This window comes from Nelumbo nucifera, chromosome 1 (genome assembly GCF_055504915.1).
Source record: "Nelumbo nucifera cultivar China Antique chromosome 1, China Antique-T2T, whole genome shotgun sequence".
Lineage (NCBI taxonomy): Eukaryota > Viridiplantae > Streptophyta > Magnoliopsida > Proteales > Nelumbonaceae > Nelumbo > Nelumbo nucifera.
Window position 1 is genome coordinate 54518210 of NC_142649.1, and position 24281 is coordinate 54542490.

General features: G+C 38.4%; 1 protein-coding gene across 1 annotated transcript in view; it reads right to left on the reverse strand.

Moving 5' to 3' along the window:
• Positions 1–24281, reverse strand: part of LOC104590226 (GPI transamidase component PIG-S-like protein) — a 51380-nt gene that overhangs the window by 1408 nt on the left and 25691 nt on the right. Inside the window, exons 7-12 of the mRNA XM_010248797.3 lie at positions 23283–23372; positions 15630–15760; positions 13505–13586; positions 13361–13408; positions 2779–2851; positions 2511–2614 (exon numbers count right to left, since the gene is read on the reverse strand). Coding sequence (XP_010247099.1) covers positions 2511–2614; positions 2779–2851; positions 13361–13408; positions 13505–13586; positions 15630–15760; positions 23283–23372 — 528 coding nt within the window. The remainder of the gene's footprint in view (positions 1–2510; positions 2615–2778; positions 2852–13360; positions 13409–13504; positions 13587–15629; positions 15761–23282; positions 23373–24281) is intronic.

Here is a 24281-nt window from a genome sequence, read left to right on the forward strand (position 1 = left end):
ATTGTGTTGGGCAATCAAGAAACAACAAGACTAAAAATTGAATGTGGTAGAAATGCAAATGTTGAGATTGATAAACAAGGAAACTAGGAAGGATAGGATTAGAAATGAATAAGGAAACTAGGAGTAACTCCAATAGATGATAAAATGTGGGAAAGTAGTAGAGTTGGTTATTTCTGCATGTGGCCGCATTGCTAGGTCTGGCCTCTCTTGGAAATTTCTAGGCCCAGTTATATATTTTTCTTCTAGACCTGGCTTTCCCCGGGCTGGCACACAATGCAGGTTGGGCCTCGGGGTGCAACTCTGGTGGGTTGGGTCAGGTTGAAGGTCAACCTAGGCCCAACCCTAAAGGTGTAAACCTTAGGTTCGGGCCTGGCCTAACCCATGGTTAATCCCAAGTTTATCAATCCAGGTCCAACCTAACACAACTAAGGTTGAGCCGAGTTGGTTTGGTAGGGCTTGGGCAGGTTGGTTGGGCTTGAAAGAATTTATGTATATATTTTTATATAGCCATCTTTTATTGGGCTTTATGGCCCAATTTAAGAGTTGAATTGATTGAAAATATATACACATTTGACTTACAAATGTATATATACATATTTTATACATATACACATGTACGCATAATTAGAAAAAAGATATTTTTGTATAAAAATAATACACATATGCATGTGTTTGTTCGGGTGGGCTCAGGTAGGGTTGGGCTGGGCTCAAGCTACTTGAGACTTCAACCCAAGTTTAGGTCAGGCCCAGCCTGCAGCCCTAAAACCCGAGCCCAACCAATGTTAAAATTTTACAATTTACAATAAGATTCACTATTTGAATCATTAATCCCAAGGATATCTATTCAAATCTTATGCCTGAGTCCTTTTCTAAAAAAATCTTCCGATTTTTGTTTGAATCCAACATTTGATTCTACAATTGCTGTAATTCATTGTGGTTCGAATAAATTCAGTTAAGAATTAGTTCTCTACTTTGTAATTTGTTTTGTTTATATTTAGTTGTCAAAGTTGACTTGTTTTAAAGAGCTTACTAGAAATTGATTTATTTATGCTATGATTGCTATCTAAGACCATATACTGAATTATATATGTATGTATGTATGTTTTGTAATTTTGATTATAACTCAAATTATAATTTCGATTTTTAAAAATGTAATTTTATTAATTTCCATGGGAAAACCCAGATGCTTGGTCCAGCCCGGTCCAGACATATTATCAGGTAGGCTGGGCTGGGCCTGGGCAGCCCTACATGCTGTACTACCCTGTAAAAACCAAGCCTGGACCTGGCCCATGATAATCTCTTAGAAAGTAGATCAAGATGGTTTCAGCATAGGTAGAGAAAGGGACTGGATGGGCTGGAGACAAAATCAAGCACACTGGGCTGGGCAACCTATCATGAGTGCAAGCTTCAAAATTTTGACATGATATGCCCAGTATCAAGTGTATTGTATCGCATTGGCAGGCCCTTGAAAACCCAAATAAGGGATGTGTTGTACTTCAACAGTTTTAGGGGGGGGGGGTAGACAAACCTAAAATCAACCCTTAAAGCAATCTTGAAAAAAAACTAAAAAAAGTTATTAGGTATTGAAACACCTGATACACCTGTTGTGTGTATTGGTTGTATCAATACTTTGAATCCTACACGAGTGAGCATGCCAATGTTCTGTACACATGTGGCCCATGTTGGATCCACACCTAATTTGTATGGAAAGACTAATATGTTCGCTCCTGTGCTTGATTTTGTCTCCAACCTATCCAGACTCAGAGAAAGACCATCTACAGCACTAGTAAGAAGTAATCCATTACTAGCTAAAGGGTTAGAAGTGCTAGGGGCAAAAGCCAAAAAGGACATTGGCATTGGTGGAAGTAGTGAGTAATTATTTAAGGGCCCATTTTACCAATGGATATGGCACTGAATAGAACAGATTAGGAGAATAGGATTATGTAGCCAGCTTCATATAGTTGGGACAAAGGTTTGGATAATGATGAGAATACATCCTACCAACTTTTACATATACGTGGCATTTAAAGAATAATAAAAAATCATAAACCAATATAAAATTTTCCTAGTTAGACCTGCTCAAACTGTCATGTAAAGGTGTTGTTATATATCTGGACCCCCACTTATGCAACATGTGCCTGTACAATCACTTGATTTAATCTTCAATTTAATGTATATATTGCAACACACATAGACAATGCTCAAAGAAACTGGACATGGTATATCATTTTACAAGATGCCCTAATTAAATGTGACATTTTTGAGACTTGTTTGAAACCCCAAGGAACACAAGAATAAAATTTATACAGCTGGATTACCAGCAAAGTATCTTGGGTGGTTGGATCCTCAAGTGGTGGTTCCACCCCTTTACTGTGCAGCATTTGCATAGATGCATTTGTCAGATAGCTCAATATGCATGCTACCTATCCAACTAGAAACTAGCTAGATATTTACTTGCTCTGAAAAGAGGAATACTTATGTCAGTTCAAGATGTGGCTGTAGTAACTAACCGTGTATATGGCAAAGCAATGCTCAAAGGAGTAATAGCTAACAGACATAATGGATGGATGAAAGAATGCATCCTCTGCTAGAACCCTTGATTGCCTTGATGAAACTGAAGAGAGGAAGAACACATATCATAAGATTATCTCTCTTTCCCCAACCTTACTAAGGGAAATGTAGAACACAGAACCACTAAATAACTTTAGAACTATTATTTATCAAAAAAAAAAAACTTTAGAACTAGTTCATGGTTTAGAATGGGTGATCAGAAAGTACCAGCTGAAGCATCATAGATCCCGAGAGAGGCATTCTCTTGAGCCAAACTTGCAGCTTTGAGAGAGAACTTTACCTACCCAAGCAGATTTCAACAAAATCAAAGTATTTCTATTTATATTATTAATATTTCTGCAAAAATAAAACTTACAATTTCAGAAAATAATTATGTCAAATAGAAGAAATTAAAATCATAACCAGACTACTACTGAGTATCTTTGTCATCATTACCTTACTGAAAAAAAAAAACACAAGAAAGATAAGAAATCTGTGCACCTAACAAATGACATTGCAGGACAACATTGCATTCCAAATAAAAGATTCAAGGTCATGTTTTCTGTTTGGGCAGACCTATTCAAATAGGTGAAACGGGGGGGACTAGAAACATGCCAACAACCAGAATTCACTAAGCCAAACTTGGCTTCACCAAATCAACTCTCTTTAATTGCAATCACAATGATTTTATCTATGGACTCAACATATGAACACACATGTTCCTTTGGACCAAGAAACTGACCCAACTTAACTTTTAGTTGCTTTAAAACTAAGACAAATCCGTAGGTAACCCATATGGACACCAACTCCTAAAGAACTCCAATAACACCTCAATACACCTACTAAAACTAAATATAAAGACACCAGAAATTACTGAAATAGTAAATTGTGATTTTACTATAAATAGTAATTATGAGAATTACCATCTAGTAAGTCCAATGTGATGGTCTCTTGTTACCTTGGTTCAATAAGTCATAACAAAGGAGAGATTGAGGAGGATGTCATCCATAGAATTAGAGCAGGATGAGAAAAATGGAGGGGGTGCATCTGGAGTCTTATGTGATTGGTGAATACCACTTCGATTAAATGGAAAATTCAATAAATAGTTGTAAGGCCAATTATGTTGCATGGAGTAGAGTTTTGGGCAGTTAAGAAACAGTATGTCCAAAAGATGAGTGTGGCAGAAATGTGAATGCTTATACGGATGAGTGGTAAAATTAGAAAGGACAGAGTAGAAATGAAGAAATACAAAGGAACCTAGGAGTAGCTCCAATAGGTAATAAAATGAGAGAAAGTAGATTGAGATGGTTTCTCCATGTACATAGAAGACCCCTACAGAACATGTTGGGAAAAGTCATCTATTAAGAGTTTAAGGGGCTAGAAGGGCTAAAATCAAATGTAGATGCATAAATTAGTGTAAACGCCATTAAGCAAACAAAGATTGATCATATTGGATTATCAAGTATTACAAAGTTTTTGAGGCTCTTTAGTGACATGCTACAGATGTGACAAAGAGAATAATCTCTTCAAGTGTCATGTTGGTAACGGTGTCTACATGTGTCCAACATGGACATGGTTCCCATTTTTATGTGTCCATGTAACATATCTTCAAAGGTGAGGATTATATCGAGTCTACTCCTCCCAAGACACTGGATAGCTGGGACCAATATTGGGTAATGGCCTTTTTATGCGACATAGCTACAAAGCCAGCAATGAAAAAGAAAACTTCTTTTATCAGTGAAAGTAAAAGAATATTTATTGATAAAATAAATAAATAAATAAAAGAATACTCTTCCACTTTAAAGATTTATCTAATCTCTAAAATTGATCTCCATGATCATCATTTAGGATTACAATGGCCTTACAAACATGTAGGTCGAGATCAAGAAATAAGACATCTGGCATTTCTCATCCAAAAAAGACCGAAGCAGGAAGTGTTTAAGGCATCAACAGATGAATTTTATGATTGAGTGGGGGAGCATTCTCATTTTGAAAAAAAAAAAGAAGTCAGTATTACAAATTCATCATTGAGAAAAAGTGAGTATTACAAATTTATCAAATATTACAACCCTATCATTTATGCCCACATTTTACCCTAAGATTTTGTGTTCCTTTAGTCAAACATTGCAGATGTACCAAAGAGAAGAATCCTTTCATGTATCATATTGATATTAGTGCCTACACATGTCCAACATGGATATGGTTCACACACATTAACTCTCTAAAATTAGCCATTATGATCCTTACCTGGGTTTACAATGGCTTTATAGATATGTAGACCAAGAAATAAAACATTTTTGCTTTTCTCATTAAAACACAAAAACGGAAAAGCAAAGGCAGGGAGGGTTTAAGGCATCAGACGGGCCTTATTTGATCGAGTGAAGGGGCGTTCTCAATTTGAGAAAAAGTCACTTAACAATCAGACTAGCAAAATTCTGGCAACTAGACTAAGGGCCTGTTCATTTGCTCTGAAGTCTGACATCTGAAAGTGTAATAATTACATTAAGAGGTATATTGGTATTGGTGAAATTTTCTTTCCTTTGAACTCTGAATGCAGAGAATATTGTTTTGAATTCTGAATTCTGAATTCTGAAAACTATCAAATATCCATTTTGACCCCATATATGAGAGTTTTTGTTTGTCTTTTTGGGGGTATCATTGGAAAACAAAAGGTTGTATGATTGCACTTCAAGAGAAGATAAGAGATAAGAGGAAATGAACAACCAATTTTCTCTTAAAGTTAAAAGATTCCTCTTAAGAGATAAGAGTTAAGAGGAAACGAACAGACCCTAAGAGGAGTAATGGACTCTTTGGTTTCTAGCTTCCAAGGTGCCTTTGTCCACAACAAACAAATCCACGATGGAGTTCTTATAGCCAATGAGTTAATTGACTCAAGGAAGAGAAGTGGAAAAGCAGGGATGGTTGAAAATTAGACTTAGAAAAAGCCTATGATCATGTAAACTGGGTTTTTTTAGACTATATGATGGAAAGAATGCACTTCGGACCAAAGTGGAGAAATTGGATAAAAGTCTGTTTCTACTCCAAGGTTCTCAATCTTGCTAAATGGGTCAGCAAAAGGAAATTTCAAAAGCTCAAGAGGGCTGAGACAAGGAGACCCTCTATCTCCGTTGCTCTTCCTCTTAGTGATGGAAGGTCTTAGCAAGTTGGTAGACAGAACCTCAGAACTGAATCTTCTAGAGGGTTTTGAAGCAAGTCCTAATGGAACAAAAATCCCCATCCTACAATATGCAGATGACACTCTCCTTTTCTTCAGTACTTTAGAGGACAAAATCCTTAATCTGAAGTATTTACTATTTTGGTTTGAGATAATTTCAGGACTGAAGGTGAACCTAGCTAAGAGTGAACTATTAGCTGTGGGAGAGGTGCCTAACATTCAAAATTTGGCTGATATATTGGGATGTAAAGTGGGTAGTCTGCCTACAACTTATTTAGGTCCACCCCTTGGAGCCAAATGTATCTCCAAAGCAATTTGGACTCCAGTCTTAGAAAGGATGGACCAAAAATTGGCTTTTTGGAAGGCAAGGTATCTCTCTAAAGGTGGTAAGGTCACACTCATCAAAAGTGTGTTAGCCAGCCTTCCAACCTACTTTATGAGCCTATTCCCCATTCCCTCAAAGGTAGCAAAGGAAATGGAAAAAAAGATGGGAATTTTTCTTTGGAAAGGCTGGAAAGATTCTCACAAGTATCACTTAGTGAGCTGGGAGCAAATCTGCAAACCCCAGTCACAAGGCGGGCTTGGAATAAGAAACCTTAAGCTTTTCAACCTTGTGTTATGTCCCAGAAACTTGACACACAATTCTCAGACTCACAGCAGAACTCACACAACTAGAACATCAACAAAGGAACTGTATTCATTCAGAAGAAAAGAAGAACATTAACAGTTGGTAGGTTCTTCGAGAGACCGCCGGCTCTCCCAATCACTCACAGTATTCTTCACTCAACAAAAGCCTCCCTCCCCCATCCCTCAAAGCCCCTTCTTATACTCTTCTTACAGCATAACTGACTCCCTCAATAAATGCTCAGCTGGCCAAGTTATAAATGCCCACACTCTTCTTATTCCTAACTGACATAGCTATAAATGCCTCAAGACTCTCCTTATTCCCTCCAGCCATAATTGCCCCCATGTTCAATTATTTCCCCCTTTAGCCGAAAGCTGACCTTTCCCCTTCCTAGCATACGTAAAGTTAATTGGGGGCCTATCATTACCCGCCGCCCAAAGTCTAACCTTGTCCTCAAGGTAAAAATGAGGAAATTGGTCTCGAAGTAAGTTAAAAGGCTCCCACGAATCTTCAAAATCAGGCAGGTCTTGCCAATGGATAAGCACTTCCGAACCAGTAACTCCAGGCATAGTGGATGGACGCACCCCTTGAACGGCCACAGGTTCCACAAGCATTTCCATATCAGCCGACAGAGTGGAAGGAACCATGGGAGAAGAGATATGATTGCCAATCGCCTTCTTGAGTTGCGAGACATGAAAAACTGGGTGAATCCTTGCATTTGGAGGAAGCTGAAGTTTATAAGCGACAGCGCCAATTCTTTCCTCAATAGCAAATGGTCCATAAAAACGAGGGGCAAGCTTTTCATTGACTCAGAGAGCTAGAGACTGCTGGCGATAAGGTCGCACTTGCACATACACCAAATCCCCAACATCAAAATTCACATCACGTCGTTCACATCAGTCGAGTCTTTCATCTTTTGTTGTGCACGGTGTAGATGAGCACGCAGCTCCCTAAGTATAGCGTCTCGCTGAAGGAGAACAGCTTCAACATCAGCATTAGCCGTAGAGCCAAGCTCATAGCGGATTAATGGAGGAGGATCGCGCCATAAACCACCTTGAAAGGTGTCATGCTAGCAGCAGTGTGAAAAGAGGTATTATAGCTGTATTCTGCCCATGATATCCAAGAAGACCAGCGGGAGGGGGAATCAGCCGCAAAGCATCGCAAATAAGTCTCTAAACAACAATTAACCACCCCCGATTGTCCATCCGTCTGAGGATGGTAAGCTGAACTGCGACGCAATTCTGAACCTTGCAGGGTAAAAAGCTCGCGCCAAAAGAAACTCATAAAGACTTTATCACGATCTGACACAATTGATCGGGGAATGCCATGCAAACGGTCTATGTTGTGCAAGAAGGCCTGAGCAACCGTGAGAGCTGAGAAAGGATGACTGAGAGGGATAAAATGGGCATACTTGGAGAGACGATCGACCACGACCATAATTGTATCAAATCCCTTCGACTTAGGAAGAGCCTCGATAAAGTCCATAGCAATATCCTCCCAGATCTGTTCAGGAACGGGTAAAGGTTGTAAAAGGTCAGCAGGGGACATGGCTTCATATTTACTACGTTGACACACATCACAGGCCTGCACAAACTCCTGGACAGAATGCTTTATCCCCCGCCAGTAAAATTCAATTGCTATTCGCCGATATGTCCGGCGGATACTAGCGTGACCCCCCAACTCCAGAATGAAACTCTTTAAGTAAGAGGGGAATAAATGGGGAAGAAGCCGGCAGAACCAATTTACCATGATAACGAAGGTGATCTCCAACTAAAGAGTAGGCGGGATAGGCAGTCGGATCATGCTGTATGGCATGCTTAATGTTGGCCAGAAAAGGATCAGCATCAACTTGCTCCTTAAGGTCATCAAAATCAAGAAAAATAGGGACTGTAAGAGAATTTAAGTGCATTTCAGCAGGAACTCTGGAGAGAGCATCAACCACGGTATTATCAGTACCTGGTTTGTACTGAATCTCAAAATCATAATTCATAAGCTTAAGGAGCCACTTATGATGCTCACCTTCGACAACCCGCTGCTCCAATAGATATTTAAGACTACGCTGGTCGGTACGAACAATAAATCGTCTTCCAAGAAGATAGGGGCGCCATTTTTTAATGGCAAAGACAATAGCCATTAATTCCCACTCGTAGATAGATTTTGACTGTGTAGACAGGCTAAGCTTGTGGCTGTAAAAAGCTATAGGTCGACTATTCTACATTAATACCGCACCGAGACCTACACCGGATGCATCTATCTCGATCAAGAAGGGCCGGGAAAAATCCAAAAGGGCCAACACAAGTATGGTCGTCATAGCCCGTTTCAACTCCTGAAATGCATTCTCAGCTTCCGCATTCCATGAGATGGCGTCCTTTTTAAGCTGCTGTGTCAATGGCCATGCTATTTTACTGTAGTTACGCACAAAACGGCGATAATAGCCTGTAAGTCCCAGAAAACCGTGAAGAGCTTTAAGTGAAGATGGTTGAGGCCAATCAACCATGGCCTGGATTTTAGAAGGATTGACAGAAACACCAGTCGAACTAATAATATGACCCAGGTATTCAATGCTAGGCTGAGCAAAGATACATTTCTTTGCGTTGGCAAAGAGACGGTGGGCGCGCAACACAGAGAAGACTTGTCGAAGATGATCCAAATGGGCAGCTTCAGAAGCATTGTAAACTAGAATATCATAAAAAAATACCAGCATAAAGCGACGGAGGAAATCATGGAAGACGATATTCATTAATGACTGGAAAGTCGAGGGCGCATTGGTGAGACCGAAGGGCATGACAAGGAATTCGTAATGGCCCTCATGGGTGCGAAATGCAGTCTTGGGAATATCCTCACTGCGGACCCGAATCTAATGGTAGCCTGATTTAAGATCAATTTTGCTGAAAATAGAAGCACCATGAAGCTCATTGAGAAGTTCTTCGATAACCGGAATGGGGAGTTTATCCGGAACCATAGCACGGTTAAGGGCTCTGTAATCCACACAAAAACGCCAACTTCCGTCTTTTTTCTTGACTAAAAGGACCGGGCTTGAGTAGGGGCTTGTACTTGGCTGAATAATACCTGCAGCCAACATCTCAGAGACAAGGCGTTCAATTTCATCTTTCTGGAACTGAGGGTATCTGTAAGGACGAATAGAGATAGGGGAAGTGCCCTCCTGCAAGACAATAGCATGCTCCGTAACCCGTGTAGAGGGTAAGCCCGTAGGCATATCAAAAACATCTTTGAACTCATCTAGTAAAGCGGAAATTGGTGGGGATGTAGGCAAGACAGAGTTCAACGAAGAATCCACTACCTGTAATTGTTTTAGTTCTAACAAAACCCCTTGTCCCTCATGTTGTAAGTTACGCATCATAGCATGCAAAGATACCTGAGAAGAACAGAGAGAAGGGTTGCCCTGCAATTTCACACGGACACCTCCCAAATTGAGCTTCATAGACATGTTGCCCCAATTCATCACTGAGTCCCCGAGGGATGCTAACCAAGGAAAACCAAGAATGGCATCTGTAGAGTCCAACTTTAAAGGAAAGAAATCAGCAATGACATCCAATTCGGGTAAGTTGAGGCAAACCTGACGGCAAACTCCAGAAGTTCTCACCTCATCGCCATTCCCCATCTGAACTCCAAACTCGTGTGTAGGAGTGCGGGGTAATTTCAATTTTTCCACTAATATGACCACCTCACGTGACAAAATGCGTCCACGTACCTTAAGGGAATTGGCCGCACACAATCCAACAAGAGACGAAACACAAAGCGCAGCTGATTCTGGAGCCGGAGCAATTTCAACCTCCACATCATCTTGAACCCATAAAACCTAAAGTGATTTTTGAGCACAACGATGTCCCAGACTGTATTTCTCGTCGCAATGGAAGCATAGACCCTTCGTACGTTTCTGCTGCATCTCTTTATCAATCATCTTTTTGAAAGCAGGAGGTGGGGCCTTAATAATAAGGACTGATGAAGGAGGAATCGCAGCACGTGCAGGTCAGGTGACGACAAAAGTAGTCACTTGCGAAACCCGTGAGTTAAAGTGAGTTCCAGAGGGGGGCGTTGTGGGCCCACGAGGAAATAAACCTGATTGATAAGCCCATAAGGCCTGATTCTTCTCAATTTTCTGGGCCGTAGCCATTTTCCTGATCAACCCAACGGGTTCCATCTGTCGGAGTTCGGCCTGGATATCTGGGCGCAACCCATTAACAAAGGCTGCTTCAAGGACTGATTCTGGCAGGTCACATAAGGGAGCGGAGAGCACCTCGAATTGGCGACGATATTCCTTAACAGTAGTGGATTGATGTAATGATAGAAGCTGCTCCTGCAAATTTTCCTCCTGAGTCGAACGAAAACGTTCAAGGAGGAGCTCCTTGAATTTTGCCCAACTACGAAAAGGTCGCCGACCATCTTCCCAGTAATACCACGCCAATGCATCACCCTCTAAACAGACCAGGCCGCACGCAGACGCTCCGCCGGAAGCAAGCCATTAATCTCAAAATAGCGCTCCGCGCGAAAAAGCCAGCCGTCTGGATTTTCCCCATCAAAAATAGGTAACTCCAACTTCCGAGGAAGTGAATCAGAAGTATGTCCCGACACCGACATTGAAGAAGACGTCGGGAAAGCTGCACTCTTCCCTTTGTCAGCCGCACGACTTGATGCGACTAAAGGAGGAGCAATGTCAATTGTAGACAAAGGAGCTGAAAAGGTATGTTGCTGAAGCAACAGATCAAAACGTCTTACCAAATCTTGAACGCCTCCTTCCAGAGATGAGATCTGAAGTATGTTCCGACACCGACATTGAAGAAGACGTCGGGAAAGCTGCACTCTTCCCTTTGTCAGCCGCACGACTTGATGCGACTAAAGGAGGAGCAATGTCAGTTGTAGACAAAGGAGCTGAAAAGGTATGTTGCTGAAGCAACAGATCAAAACGTCTTACCAAATCTTGAACGCCTCCTTCCAAAGATGAGATCTTCGATAGTCTAGCTTCTACCTTTTCTGGATCGAGTCGCTAAATCTCATTACGTAAGCCATCCATCTCCACACGAAATTCAGAATGCAGAGAAGTCAAGCGTTCTTCGAAACCCTCCACCTGCGATGCCACTTCCTTAGCTGTCACCATGGGCAAGGAAAGACGGGCTCTGATGCCACTGTTATGTCCCAGAAACTTGACACACAATTCTCAGACTCACAGCATAACTCACACAACTAGAACATCAACAAAGGAACTGGTATTCATTCAGAAGAAAAGAAGAACATTAACAGTTGGTCGGTTCTTCGAGAGACCGCCGGCTCTCCCAATCACTCACAGTATTTTTCACTCAACAAAAGCCTCCCTCCCATCCCCAAAAGCCCCTTCTTATACTCTTCTTACAGCATAACTGACTCCCTCAATAAATGCCCACACTCTTCTTATTCCTAACTGACATAGCTATAAATGCCTCAAGACTCTCCTTATTCCCTCCAGCCATAATTTCCCCCATGTTCAATTATTTCCCCCTTTAGCCGAAAGCTGACATTTCCCCTTCCTGGCATACATAAAGTTAATTGGGGGCCTATCACCTTGCCCTATTGGGAAGTTGGCTGTGGAGATTTTCATCAGAACCAAACAAACTCTGGAGGAAGGTGATTGAGGAGAAATATGGCTTAAGGAATAATGGATGGGATGCTGGTATTCCCTCTGGCACCTATGGTTGTGGGGTGTGGAAAGGAATTTGTAAGGCTTACAGGCAGTTCAGCAGTGGTGTTAAATTTAAAATGGGATATGGAAGAAAAACCAGGTTCTGGTTAGACCAATGGGCTAGTGGCAACACCCTAAAAGAGCTGTTCCCGGCCCTGTACAATGTGGCTGTAGATAAGGAAGCCTTAGTGGCCGATTCTCTGTGTCTCCAAGAAGGCAGGCTATGTTGGGTTCCTCTCTTTAGGAAAGTTTCAACGACTGGAAAATTCAGCAGATGGCAGATTTTCTTAATCTGTTACAAGACCAACAGCTAAGTTTTTAGGAGCAAGATTCAACAGTCTGGAAATGGTCAAAATCTGGAGAATTCACAGTCAAATACTTCTACAACTTTCTGGTGGGAAGGCCTGAAGTCTCCTTTCACAACAAGGCCACTTGGGGGAACTTGGCTCCTCCAAAAATCAAGTTTTTTGTTTGGGTGGCAACGCTGGAGAGGTGTCTGTCCAAAGAAATGCTGCTGAATATTGGAGGTTCTGTTTTTGCAATATGCAAATGGAATCCTCTGGGCATCTCTTCCTTAATTGCAAGTTTAGTTCTGCAGTATGGTCACACTTCTGCAAATCCCTGAATCTAAGCTGGTGCATGCCAGCCTCAGTTAGAGCTCTGCTAGAGAAGTGGCATATTCAGGGGCTGTCGAAGAAAGGAAAGTTGCTTCCATCCCTCCGGCAGTTATGTGGGCTGTGTGGTCAGAAAGGAACAAGATTTTTGAGGAAAAATTTACTACTGAAGCTAAGGTCATTAACTTGGCAATAGAGGTTTTGAGAAGTTGGATGTCTATACATAATGATTTTAGAGATAGTATATTTGATCATACTTTTTTGAGGATGGCCTTTTTTTGAGGTTCTTCATTTTGTACAGATTCTCTTTGTACACAGGACCATATATTAATACAATCATACTTTACCTTCTTTCAAAAAAAAAAAAAAAAATCAGACTAGCAATTTGTCACTTTTCCTTTACAGTAAATGATAAACTGTATACATAGAAAGTCTCTAGAATGAATTGTAAACACTCATTTGATACCATTAACTATTTTGCTTTTTGGAACATCAAAAGGTGGAAATCCCAATTTTAACCAATAATTTATCTTTTGCGTTCTCAGAACAGACTGGTATAAACAAGTTTTTACATGACCTTGCATTTTTAAGGGACTAGTCAACCAGAGCCCATAGTTCAAAAGAAGCCATCATTAAAGAAATTATTACTGAAGCAATATTTAGCAATTATATATAATATATTAAGATCATAAATTCAAGAAATCTTTATCACAAGAACTGACCTGTTTTCCTATTTCATCCATGATAATCATTCTTGGAAGTGATTGGACCTATTCCAAAGATTTCATCATAACAGTTGACCAATTTACGAAATGGGAAAATAAGATTTTGATTTCTGCAAAGTAGACCAGCTTTGAAGAGCATACCAATCTAGAAAGAGAACCAAGGGTTGTTGCACATGAAAGAAGATTAAAACATGTGTGATGCCGTGACAACACATCCAATTCCCTACAAAGGATAAAGCATTAAAAATATAGAAATCCCATGTTGTATCTGCCAAACTACCAACTGGTAGATGGAATTACTACAGAATTATGGTACAATAAAAAGAAATTCAATGTGTAACCAAGGTTCAAAGTATCGGAAATGCAAAGTGTATTGGACGAAAAACCAAGATACACATGGATATGCTATGAAACTCAAATAAATCCTAAAAAATATATTAATAACAACAAGCACAAGGTATATATGATCATAAATAAGTTATTTACACATAAAAACCTTGCTTTAATGGTTTATATTAAGTGTGAGAGATTGGGATGCAATCGGTAACTGTTGAAAATGGCAAAATTAAACTAAAATGTGTACATATATGCCTTGATTTTCAGAAAATCAATATAATTTTTCTTAAAATTTGTTAACACATAAATTGTAATAATCAATTTTAGAATTTATTGTCAAACATCTAGGGGTGATGATCATTTGGAAATTCTAGGTTTGGGCCTTGGGTTTTGTGTTCAGGCTTAGCCCAACCTATATATTTAAATATCTGTATTTTATATATAAATATTATAATATTTATATATTATACTATGACACGTATAATATATATTATATAATGTATCAAAAAAATTTATATGCATATTATATACCATTTAATATAAAATATTATATATGTAATATTTTATATAGAAAAGACTTACACCTGACCCAACCCATAATCACCCCTATAAACATCCACTAAAAAGAAAAAGTTTATTTAAGGATCAAAATGTATAAAATTTAAACAGCAAAATAGATTTGGCATAGTGGTGGACTCATGGTCATTACAAACTAGTGACTAGGGTTCAAACCTTCTTACAGCCTACTTTAGTTTTTACACCCAAAATTATGTGCATCAAGTGTTAGATGGCATGCCGAGAGGAAGTAATTAATGAGAAGGACTAGCAATAATGAGAGAGAGGGAGAGTAATTAATTAGAAGGATTAGCAATAAAAGAAAGATTAATGAGAGAGGTAGATTGGCCCGATACAGATGAAAAGAAACAGAATGACTACTTTCTATACGCAAGGTTCAAAGTATCAATACAATGCGAGTTTCGACTGTATCGTATTGGTACCTAGAAACAGCCGAAACACTTTTTTTTTTTTTTTTTTTTTCAAACTTTGGTTTTTTGGAAAGATTATAGGCTGTTTTTTATTATTAAAAAAATGGGGGTCCGAAACACCTGGAAACAGGCGTTTCAGACCGTATTGTTTGTAAAAGATACGATACGATACGCCCAATACGGGGCGTATCGTACGATACTTTGAACCATGTCTATACGTTCTGTGTATCGGGCCTTTATTGGAACGATACGTATTGGCTGATACAGGCTGTTATGTTGAGAAATTTTGAACCTTGTGTGTGTAACCTATTATTTGTGGACACAGACACAAATCTCTGGTGTCAGTACAGACATGGAGTATCAGAGAGCAACCCCCAAAATGTACACATGGACATGGAATATAGATATAAAGACATTTTGGCATTCAATTTCTTAATTATTGTAATGAGATTGATGAACAGTTAGGAGTTCAACACTTGATAGTTGAAGGAGACTCTAAAATTGTTGTGGGATGGCTGACAGAGCCAGCTTCAGCTATGTGGCGATATAGAGATTTATTGAGGAAAGTCAATTGGCTCACAAGAAATATGACAATTACCTCTCTTTGGGTGGAAAGATCAGCAAATTCCTTAGCGGATGGACTAGCTAAGCAAGGGGTTTCAAGGGATCATTTGTTTTGGGCTGCTATATAATTTTAGTTCTGTTTATTTCTGCTTATCCGGTTCTTAATTGATGTAATACTTGGTTAGAAGAGGTAACAGCTCATGCCTCTTCAAGGGTTTCCTGTATTGCCTTAATTTCTGGATTAATAAATTATTTTCATTCATCAAAAAGATGAGATGAGAAAATACTAAATTCTATTGGAATCTAGAAGCATGTGAGATAATCAGGTAATGCTAAATATTTTTACTAAAAAAATGCAAAAAATGGCTTTTTCACCTCACCATTCTGTAAAGCCACTTTGACTAGCTAAAAAGTTGGAGATGCCTGACCCAGCAACTTTAAGGTTGTCTGAGTTAAGACCGAAAAGTTGCCGAAGTTGTCCAATGAAAACTTCAAAGACCTTCTCAAGATCCTGTTTCAGAAGATGCATGCATCAACTTTTGAGGATATTAACTAGAAGTCATCTATAATAGTGGCACATGAGGTTTTGTCATTTCATGTTCAGAAATAACTAAGATATAATGATAACCAAGAGAAGAAATGAAGAGAGCAGACAGCTTGTTTCAAAGTGGTTTCTTCAGAATTCTCCTACAAAAATAACCGTCCATTGGGCTGGAATTATATGTGCATAAGAGAAGAAAAGAGATAAACTTGAAACATGATCCATGTATCTCCATAATAATAATGCATGTCACATAGTGACAGGCTTTAGTCAAATTTGTGTTACTTAGTTACAAGGACAACTTTCACATTCCATTTTCTTCTTTTACCATATTCCATTCAATTTTAGAAACAGCAAACATTGCAAACACAATCCAGCATATTCAGTTCATTCTTCATCTTTCTTATGTCTTTTCTTCTCATTGTCCTTCAAATAAGGTAAGACACACTTTCAAACAATAAATCTTTTACCCAGGGGCAGAGCCAGGGTGGGAGCCATGGCCCCCCTATGGTCCAGAAATCCCCTGTTAGTAATACAATTTTTCATGTAAATTTTTTTTTATCAAAAACAGTAAACTTTATGATGTGACTATTTGTGAAAATTTAGATACAAAAGGGGAGGTAAAAAGACTTAACTCCCCACTACAGAATACAAAGATAGGAAATAAGAAATTAGCCCAGAAGATAGCTTCCCTATTCACCCCCTGCTTGGCCAGCCCATCTGCAATTGAGTTGGCGGACCTCTTCACCCATCTATAGTGTATCTCAATGTCTCTGCCCAACCAACAGAATTTTTTCTTTTCATTGTTATATCTCCACATGCCACTGTCCTCTTCCTTCAGCCAGCTAATCACCACCTTCGAGTCACTTTCCAAAACCAAGCGTTTGATATTTAGTTCCCTAGCTCTTTGAATTCCTTCCAGAGCTGCAAGGATCTCAGCCCCAAGGGCCCATTATATATTTATTCGCCCCCCCCCCCCCCCCACCTCCTAATCCACTTTAGGTTTGGCTCCCATCATGAAAATTTCCTGGCTCTGCCCCTGATTTTAACCCAAGGAAACTGCAAAAGGATATAATCTTTTTTGCAACTAACATGGAAGCCAAAACAAGGACATCATTGGATGATATTGCATACTGTGATCATTGGATGATATTGCATACTGTGATCATCTCCATTGGGCAATCTGGTTCACTTTCAGCTTGGACATGAAGTTTTTCCTGCTCCTTCCCGAGGCATAAGTGTGAAAAAATCTGTGAGTTATTGTCTCCTTTTAGCCATTTCACTCTTGATCTTTGTCTCCAGTAAATTTCTTCTCTTCTGATTAGTTCTTCCCATTCCTTTTTCAAATCTGCTCTTCTACTTCTGTTTAGAACATCAAGGGTCCCGTTTTGTTTTTTGCTATCCAGCTCCTCGATCTCTGTAAGAATTCTTTTCTTGTCCTCTTCAACAGTTTTGAATACCTCCCTCCTCCAAGCTTTTAGGTTTCTCTTTAGAGCTCTTAATTTCTGTAGGAGCCTAAAGCCAGCCCAACCCTCTACTTTGCAATCTTCCCACCATTCTGCAACCTTTTTATTGAAATCTTTGTGAGATAACCAGAATTTTTCCAATCTAAAAGGTGCCTTTCTTCTAATGATTCTTTCTGTGTTTAGCAAAATAGGCCAGTGGTCTGAAGTACATTTGGTGCGAAGTTCTTGGCAGAGGTTGGGGAATCTTTCCAGCCACTCCTGAGAAAGCAGAAACCTATCAAGTCTGCAGCTTATGACATTTTCTTGCATATTTGAACAGGTGAAGAGTCCATTAGTAAGGGGGAGGTCACACAGATTATGCCTGGAGATGAATTTTGAGAAGTTCCTCATACTTCTTGTTGGGGCTCTACCATTAGAATGTTCCAAACTGAATCTTATGACGTTGAAGTCTCCAGCTAAGCACCATGGAATATCCTCCTCCGCATGCATGGAATCCAGTTCTTCCCAAAATCTCTCTCTATCAGAGGGAGAGTTGGGGCCATATACTCCAGTAAGAATCCAGCTGAAATCATCTTTTAAGTTTGTGAACAAGACCGAGACTGAGAACTCACCTATGTCTATCTCCAAACCTGAGATTTCATCTTTCCTTCCAAGCTAGGATGATGCCCCCAATGGAACCCACCGCTGGAACAGCAGTCCATTTTCTACCCCTTATTCCCCAAATTGCGTTCATAAGTCTCCTATCAATGATTTCCTTTTTAGATTCCTGAAGGATAATTATATCTGGGTTTTCTCTTTTCAAAGTTTCTTTCACTAAGCTTCTTTTGATCTGCCCACCACCTCCTAACATTTTATATATGCTTCTCATGGTTAACCTGTAATAATAAGATGATTAAATTCCTTATTTTATAGAGGATATCCATTTTCTTGAGCAAATTTGGATCATGCAAGTAGCCAGCAGGTGGTTGTGCTTATGATTGGAAAGGTGTGTAGTAAACAAGGTTTAAAATATTGATTTTGATGGAAATGTCGACCACTTAAAAATAAGAAATATTGAAAATATCACATGGATTTATTTTGAAAATTCTATAACATTGGAAAGATTAATTTATGAAAATTTGTGTATGATGTACTCCTTTTTTCTTTATTAGTAACAAAAAGGAATTCATTAAATTAGCAAAGAAAAAACATTACATCTCTTGGGTACGCTCGGCTATCCCTGATACAGCTTAGCCAAAAAACAAAAACTACAAACTTCACTCTTTGACAGTTACAACTGAGCCCAAAAACACTGCTCTCTATTAAGCCCTTGCTTTGCTAGATGATCAATAAAGCTGTTAACCACCCTTGGAACCTATTGAATTATCACCTGCATATCCCTTGAGAACCTTCTAAATTTTTTAATTTCGTTCCTGAAGCACCATGGAGTCTTTTCCTCTTGTTTCAACCAGATGATGCCTTCAATGATTAGCTTACTTGCCCCCCTATCTCCAAGGCTTTTTGCACCCCAAACACCACTGCACTCAACTCAGCTGCTGTGGAATCTCTTGCCCCGAGAGGTCCTGAATACAGACCCAAGAATACTCCTTTCTCATTCCTTAGTACCCCTCCACATCCAGATGGACCCGGATTACCCAAACTAGTGCAATCAAAATTCAACCTAATAAACCCAGCCAATGGTGGATCCCAATGCCTGAAAAGTCTCTTCTTTGAAGATTAAGTGGCTGCAACTATCCCCTACTTTCTTATTACATCATCAAAGGTAAAGTCCGATAATTAATTCAATGACTTCACCCATTGTGCCACCTTTACCATAATACCTTCTATCGATGCTTCTTTATTTCTTTTTTTTTTCTTCAAAGAGTCTTAGGTTTCTTTCCCCCCAAATTGTCCATAACACCACTTAAATAGAAATCAACAAAGCTTTAAAGAAAGAAGAACAACCAAAATATCCAGGGCCATTTAACTAGAAGTGTTAGATTCTTTTCTTTCATTCGTCCTAGCCCCAATCCACCTAACTCCTATGGTCCAAAAATCCCCACTCGTGATACACCATTCCATGTAAATTCCCCCCCCCCCTCCCCATTCCAATGGGTTGGCCCCATAGTTGTCAAGGCGATGCCTAGGCGACAAGGCACCCTTGGAGTCTTGCCTCGCCTAATCGCCAAGCAGTTTTCTATAGTGTGTTATAACAGACTTTTATATTCTTAATTTTTTGAGATTATAATTATAAAATAGACATTTTTAAACTAAAATACTCATTTTGTGTGTTTATATACTAATTTCTTTTTATTATTTTCTTATTTGTTAGGGTTTAATCAACACAAACATGCTAAATGCTGTATTGAACCTTCAAAGACTTCAAAACCTGAACCAATAAGTAAGAAAGAACATAAAATGTTGTCCAACCAACACATTTTATTCTTTTTCTTTACTAATTTTGTGTTTTTATATACTAATTTCTTCTTCTTCTTCCTCTTCCACCTTTTCTTTTCTTCTTTTCCTATAACAGAAATAGGGGTTCAGCCCCTATATTTTTTGAAATTTCTTTTCTTTCTTCTTTTTCTTCTCATGAATATGTTGGAATATGTTGATTTTCTATACTTTAACATGAAGTTTATACTTTTCTTATGAAAATTATGGATATTTATTAAGGAAATATGATTATGGAACCTAGGGAACTACCCTAGGATGCATGTTTTTACTTGATAAAAGATCCATCGCCTAGGCGACTAGGCGCCCCTGTCCCCTAGCCTCGCCTTGGCACCTTGAAAACTATGGTTGGCCCCCCTATGACCATCCATATTTACCCCCCCATTCCACCTTGGGTTTTGGCCCCCCTCATGAAAATTTCCTAGCTCTGCCATGTTTATCATCAGCTTGTGGGCACCTTATGTATCTTACAATGACTCACCCAGACATCTCACATGACAGTTGTACACCAGCGTATCATCAGATATATCTGTGGAACAATATCTTATGGTGTGTTTTTCCCATCCACCTCTTCACTTCAACTCTCTACGTAAGCAGATGCTGACTGGGCTAGTTGTCCAGACACCAAAAGATCTACTACTAGGTGGTGCATACTCCTAGGTGATTCTCTTATCTCATGGAAATGGACGAAGCAACAAAATGTTTCCAAGTCATCCACTGAAGCAGAATATAGGGTTATGCCCTCAGTATGCAGTGAGATTATCTGGCTCCAATCTCTTCTACATGATTTGAATGTTGCTTAGTCCCCTCCTGTTCCTTTATTGGTTGACAATCTAAGTGCAATCAAAATTGCTTCTAATCCTGTCTTCCATGAATGGACGAAGCACATTGAGGTGGATTGTCATTTTATACGGGATCTCCTCACTTCTAGCTGCACTTCATTGCCTCATGTATCATCTAATCTTCAACTCTCTGAAATTTTCACAAAGGCTATGACTAGGGCCCAACATTCCTTTCTCATGGGCAAATTGATGTTGGTGCCCCTTCATCAATTTGAGGGGGAGTGTAGAGATAGTGATAGTGAGGGCTGAACAGTAATTTTACTTTCCTATTGTATTAGTAATTTTCTATTCTTTATTTCTTGTACATAACTTATTGTATTATAAGGATAGAAGTGTCTCTTTACATTCTTTAATATAAATAGTTCTTTCTTGGTGTCGTCACCCTAAGGAGACACACCCTAAATATGTTGTGTCTCTCTTGTACAAACTGCACTGATAACAACTGATCTTGAGCTCCGCAAGGGAAAGAGGAAGTGTACAGCCCATTACATTTCAAACCATCTCTCCTATAGTGCCCTTTCACCCTCCTACCGTGCCTTCCTTTCTTCACTGGATTCTGTGTCTATACGCAGGAATGTTAGTGAGATTCTCTCCAAACCTAAGTGGAGAACAACTATGATAGAAAAGATGGAGGCTTTGCTTAAGAATCAGAAATGGGAGATAGTTGATCTTCCTACAGAAAAAGAAACGGTTGTAGATGGGTGTTCACTGTGAAGTACAAAGCCGATGGAAACATTGAGAGGTACAAGGCAAGGTTGGTTGCAAAAGGGTATATAGGCCTATGGTATAGATTATTTAGAGGCCTTTGCACCAGTGGCTAAGTTGAGTTCAGTTCAGGGTGGGGTTCTCTTGTCTCTAGTAGCTACTTACTCATGGCCACTCTTCTAGCTTGATGGTAAAAATGCTTTCCCTAATGGTGATTTGCATGAGGTATATATGGATATTCTAACCGGCTTCTATGAGAATGTTGATGAGGGAAAAGCCTGCAAGCTAAAAAAATCATTATATGGTACAGTCACCTAGAGCATGGTTCAATAGGTTTGGGGGAGCATTGATTTGGCTTGGATACACACAGACTCAATTAGATCATACTCTCTTTGTGAAGAGGAGAGAATCACTGATGTCAATATTGATTGTATATGTGGACGACATAGTTGTTACAAGAAATGATCAGAGGGAGGTTGATGCACTCAAGAAGTCACTGCAACAAGAATTTGAGATTAAGGACCTAGGAGAACTGAAATATTTTCTAGGGATTGAGGTTGCAAGGCCCAAGCATGGGATATTCATTTCTCAGAGGATGTATTGGACCTACTACAAGAAACTGTGAAGTTAAGAGTTAAACCAGTTGATACTCCTATTGATCTGAACCATAGGATTATTGCTTTGGATGGTGAGTTGGTTAAGGATGTGGGAAGATATCAGAGGATGGTGGGTCAGCTACTAACCCAGCTATGCACCCATCCCTATAAACAGATTCAACACTTCCATAACTAAAACAAATAGCAACTACCCTTTCTTCATCCCCATAAACAGATTCAACTACACTTTTACGAATTTAAAAAATTATAATATTGTGTCACCATGTTTTGTTTGATATAGAAGTTCTGATTCATAATTTCATATAACTATTCTTCTTATGCTTTTATTGTTTATCATTTCATAAGAATTAAAAATATTAAGACAACAATCATATTTTATTAAGTCATGTATAATTAAAAATATTTCATATAGAAAAATGAGGAAGCCATTAAATATGAAAACTTGAAAATACGATGGGTTTGAAGAGAACAAAAGTATATTAGAATGAACTATTTGGATGATATAGTGTTATTGATAAAAAAAAATGATATGTACGTATGTAAATTGAAAACTTTGTATTTATGCAATTAACAAAGGAAACATTTTTTGTCATGCGCTAGGGAATATGTTTGGATACTTATAATGTTTCATGTTGGTACCCGTGGAAATGGAAATATTGTGAATACATAAACATTTCAAAACATGGTAGTTGGTACAAAATGCCATCCCTTGTCATGTTGGCTATTATCATTGTTTTGTCAAGAGATTTTGACTATTCCAATCAGTCACTAATGGCCTTCTAAAATTGCTCCACTTAATGGTGTAGTTCTTTGAAGCCCACATAGTCAAATTAACATCAAATTGCAATTGTTAACTGATTCCTAGAACATTCAAAATTTTCTCGTAATCTTTTATTTTCCTTTTTTTTATTTTTTTTTACATTAACATAGCAAAATATGGTGCTAGAAAGGCAAAGGGAGTAAGGGAAAATAAAAATGAAAATGGAATACCAAAGCACATGCATGCATACATGCACACATACAACAAAAGGAACCAATTCCAACAATTAGATAAAGAGCAAGGAGAGTAGGAGAAAATAGGAAATGAAAAATTCATGAAAATGAGAAAGGCTATAGAAGGATCTTAAATCTTTAATATGCTTCAAAAAATTTGGACCAAACAAATCTTCTATCAACACATAGATAATGAAAGATAAAAAAGGCCATTACCCAATATTGGCCCCAACCATCTGGCATCTTGGGAGGGGTGGACTCAATACATATAGAACCTCTAGCTTTTCTTTTCTTTCTTTTTTTTTCTTGCATAAAGTAACTGCTCTCAGACATGAACTCATGTTCTCACGCTTGGCAGCCCAAGAGTTTACCAATATACTAAGCCAGATAATGAAAGATATTTAAAAATTATTTAAAAGATGGTTAGATATCTGACCTGTGTGGATATTGTGCGTATGGTATGATTCCCACTTTCTTGATCCTTCAGACAATTTGGAGAGTTCCAGACAACAACACCTCCCCACATCTACAATATGCCAATGCTATAATTTAGTTATATGAAGATGTCAAGATGCAAATATTAGTCAATATACCATTATTGGTGCAAATATTAATCAATATACCATTACTGATAGCTGATCAGAAAAATATTCATAAAAAAAAAGCTGATAAGAAAAATGCCATATATACCTATAATAAAAGAGTTTCATGCTCTCTCTTTTCGTCCATGATGTAACTTTTGTTTTCCAATTTTTCCCTTATAAATTTCTAAAATTTGTTCTCTATCAAGTATCTATACATCTATCTATATAATGTGCTACTAAATTTCTAATTATTTACAATAATGCCATCATATAAGACAAATGTAATCATGATACTTTCTCCCCCTGTCATATTTATTACTGAATATCTAAGTATTTATGGTCATGCCACCAAATAAATCAAAAACAATAAAAGTAATCTCTCTCTCTCTCTCTTGAGGCCAATATTCAAGATTGTCAATTGGTCAGGTCTAGTTCGGGGTAGCCTGTACCAACCCCATCCTAATAAACATTTATTTATTCATTTTTTATTTTACTAAAATAAATTATTGTCTATGAAATTTTATTTATATAATTTATTTAGAAATAATTTACTGGCAAGTTATTATTAGCCCAATATTTAGGGTTGTCAATGGGTCGTGTCTGGTTTAGGATAGCCTGTACTTGTCCTATCCAATAAATTTTTATTTATTCATTTATTTATCTGATTAAATTAAATAAATTATTATCTATAAAATTTTATCTATTTAATTTACTAAATTATTTATTTATTTAGAAATAATTACTAACAAATTATTATTAGTAGAAAAAAATAACCCAAAACCATCTTGATTAATACTCCAGAGCCCAATATTTAGATCTATCAATAGGTCGGGTCTAGTTTAGGATAACTT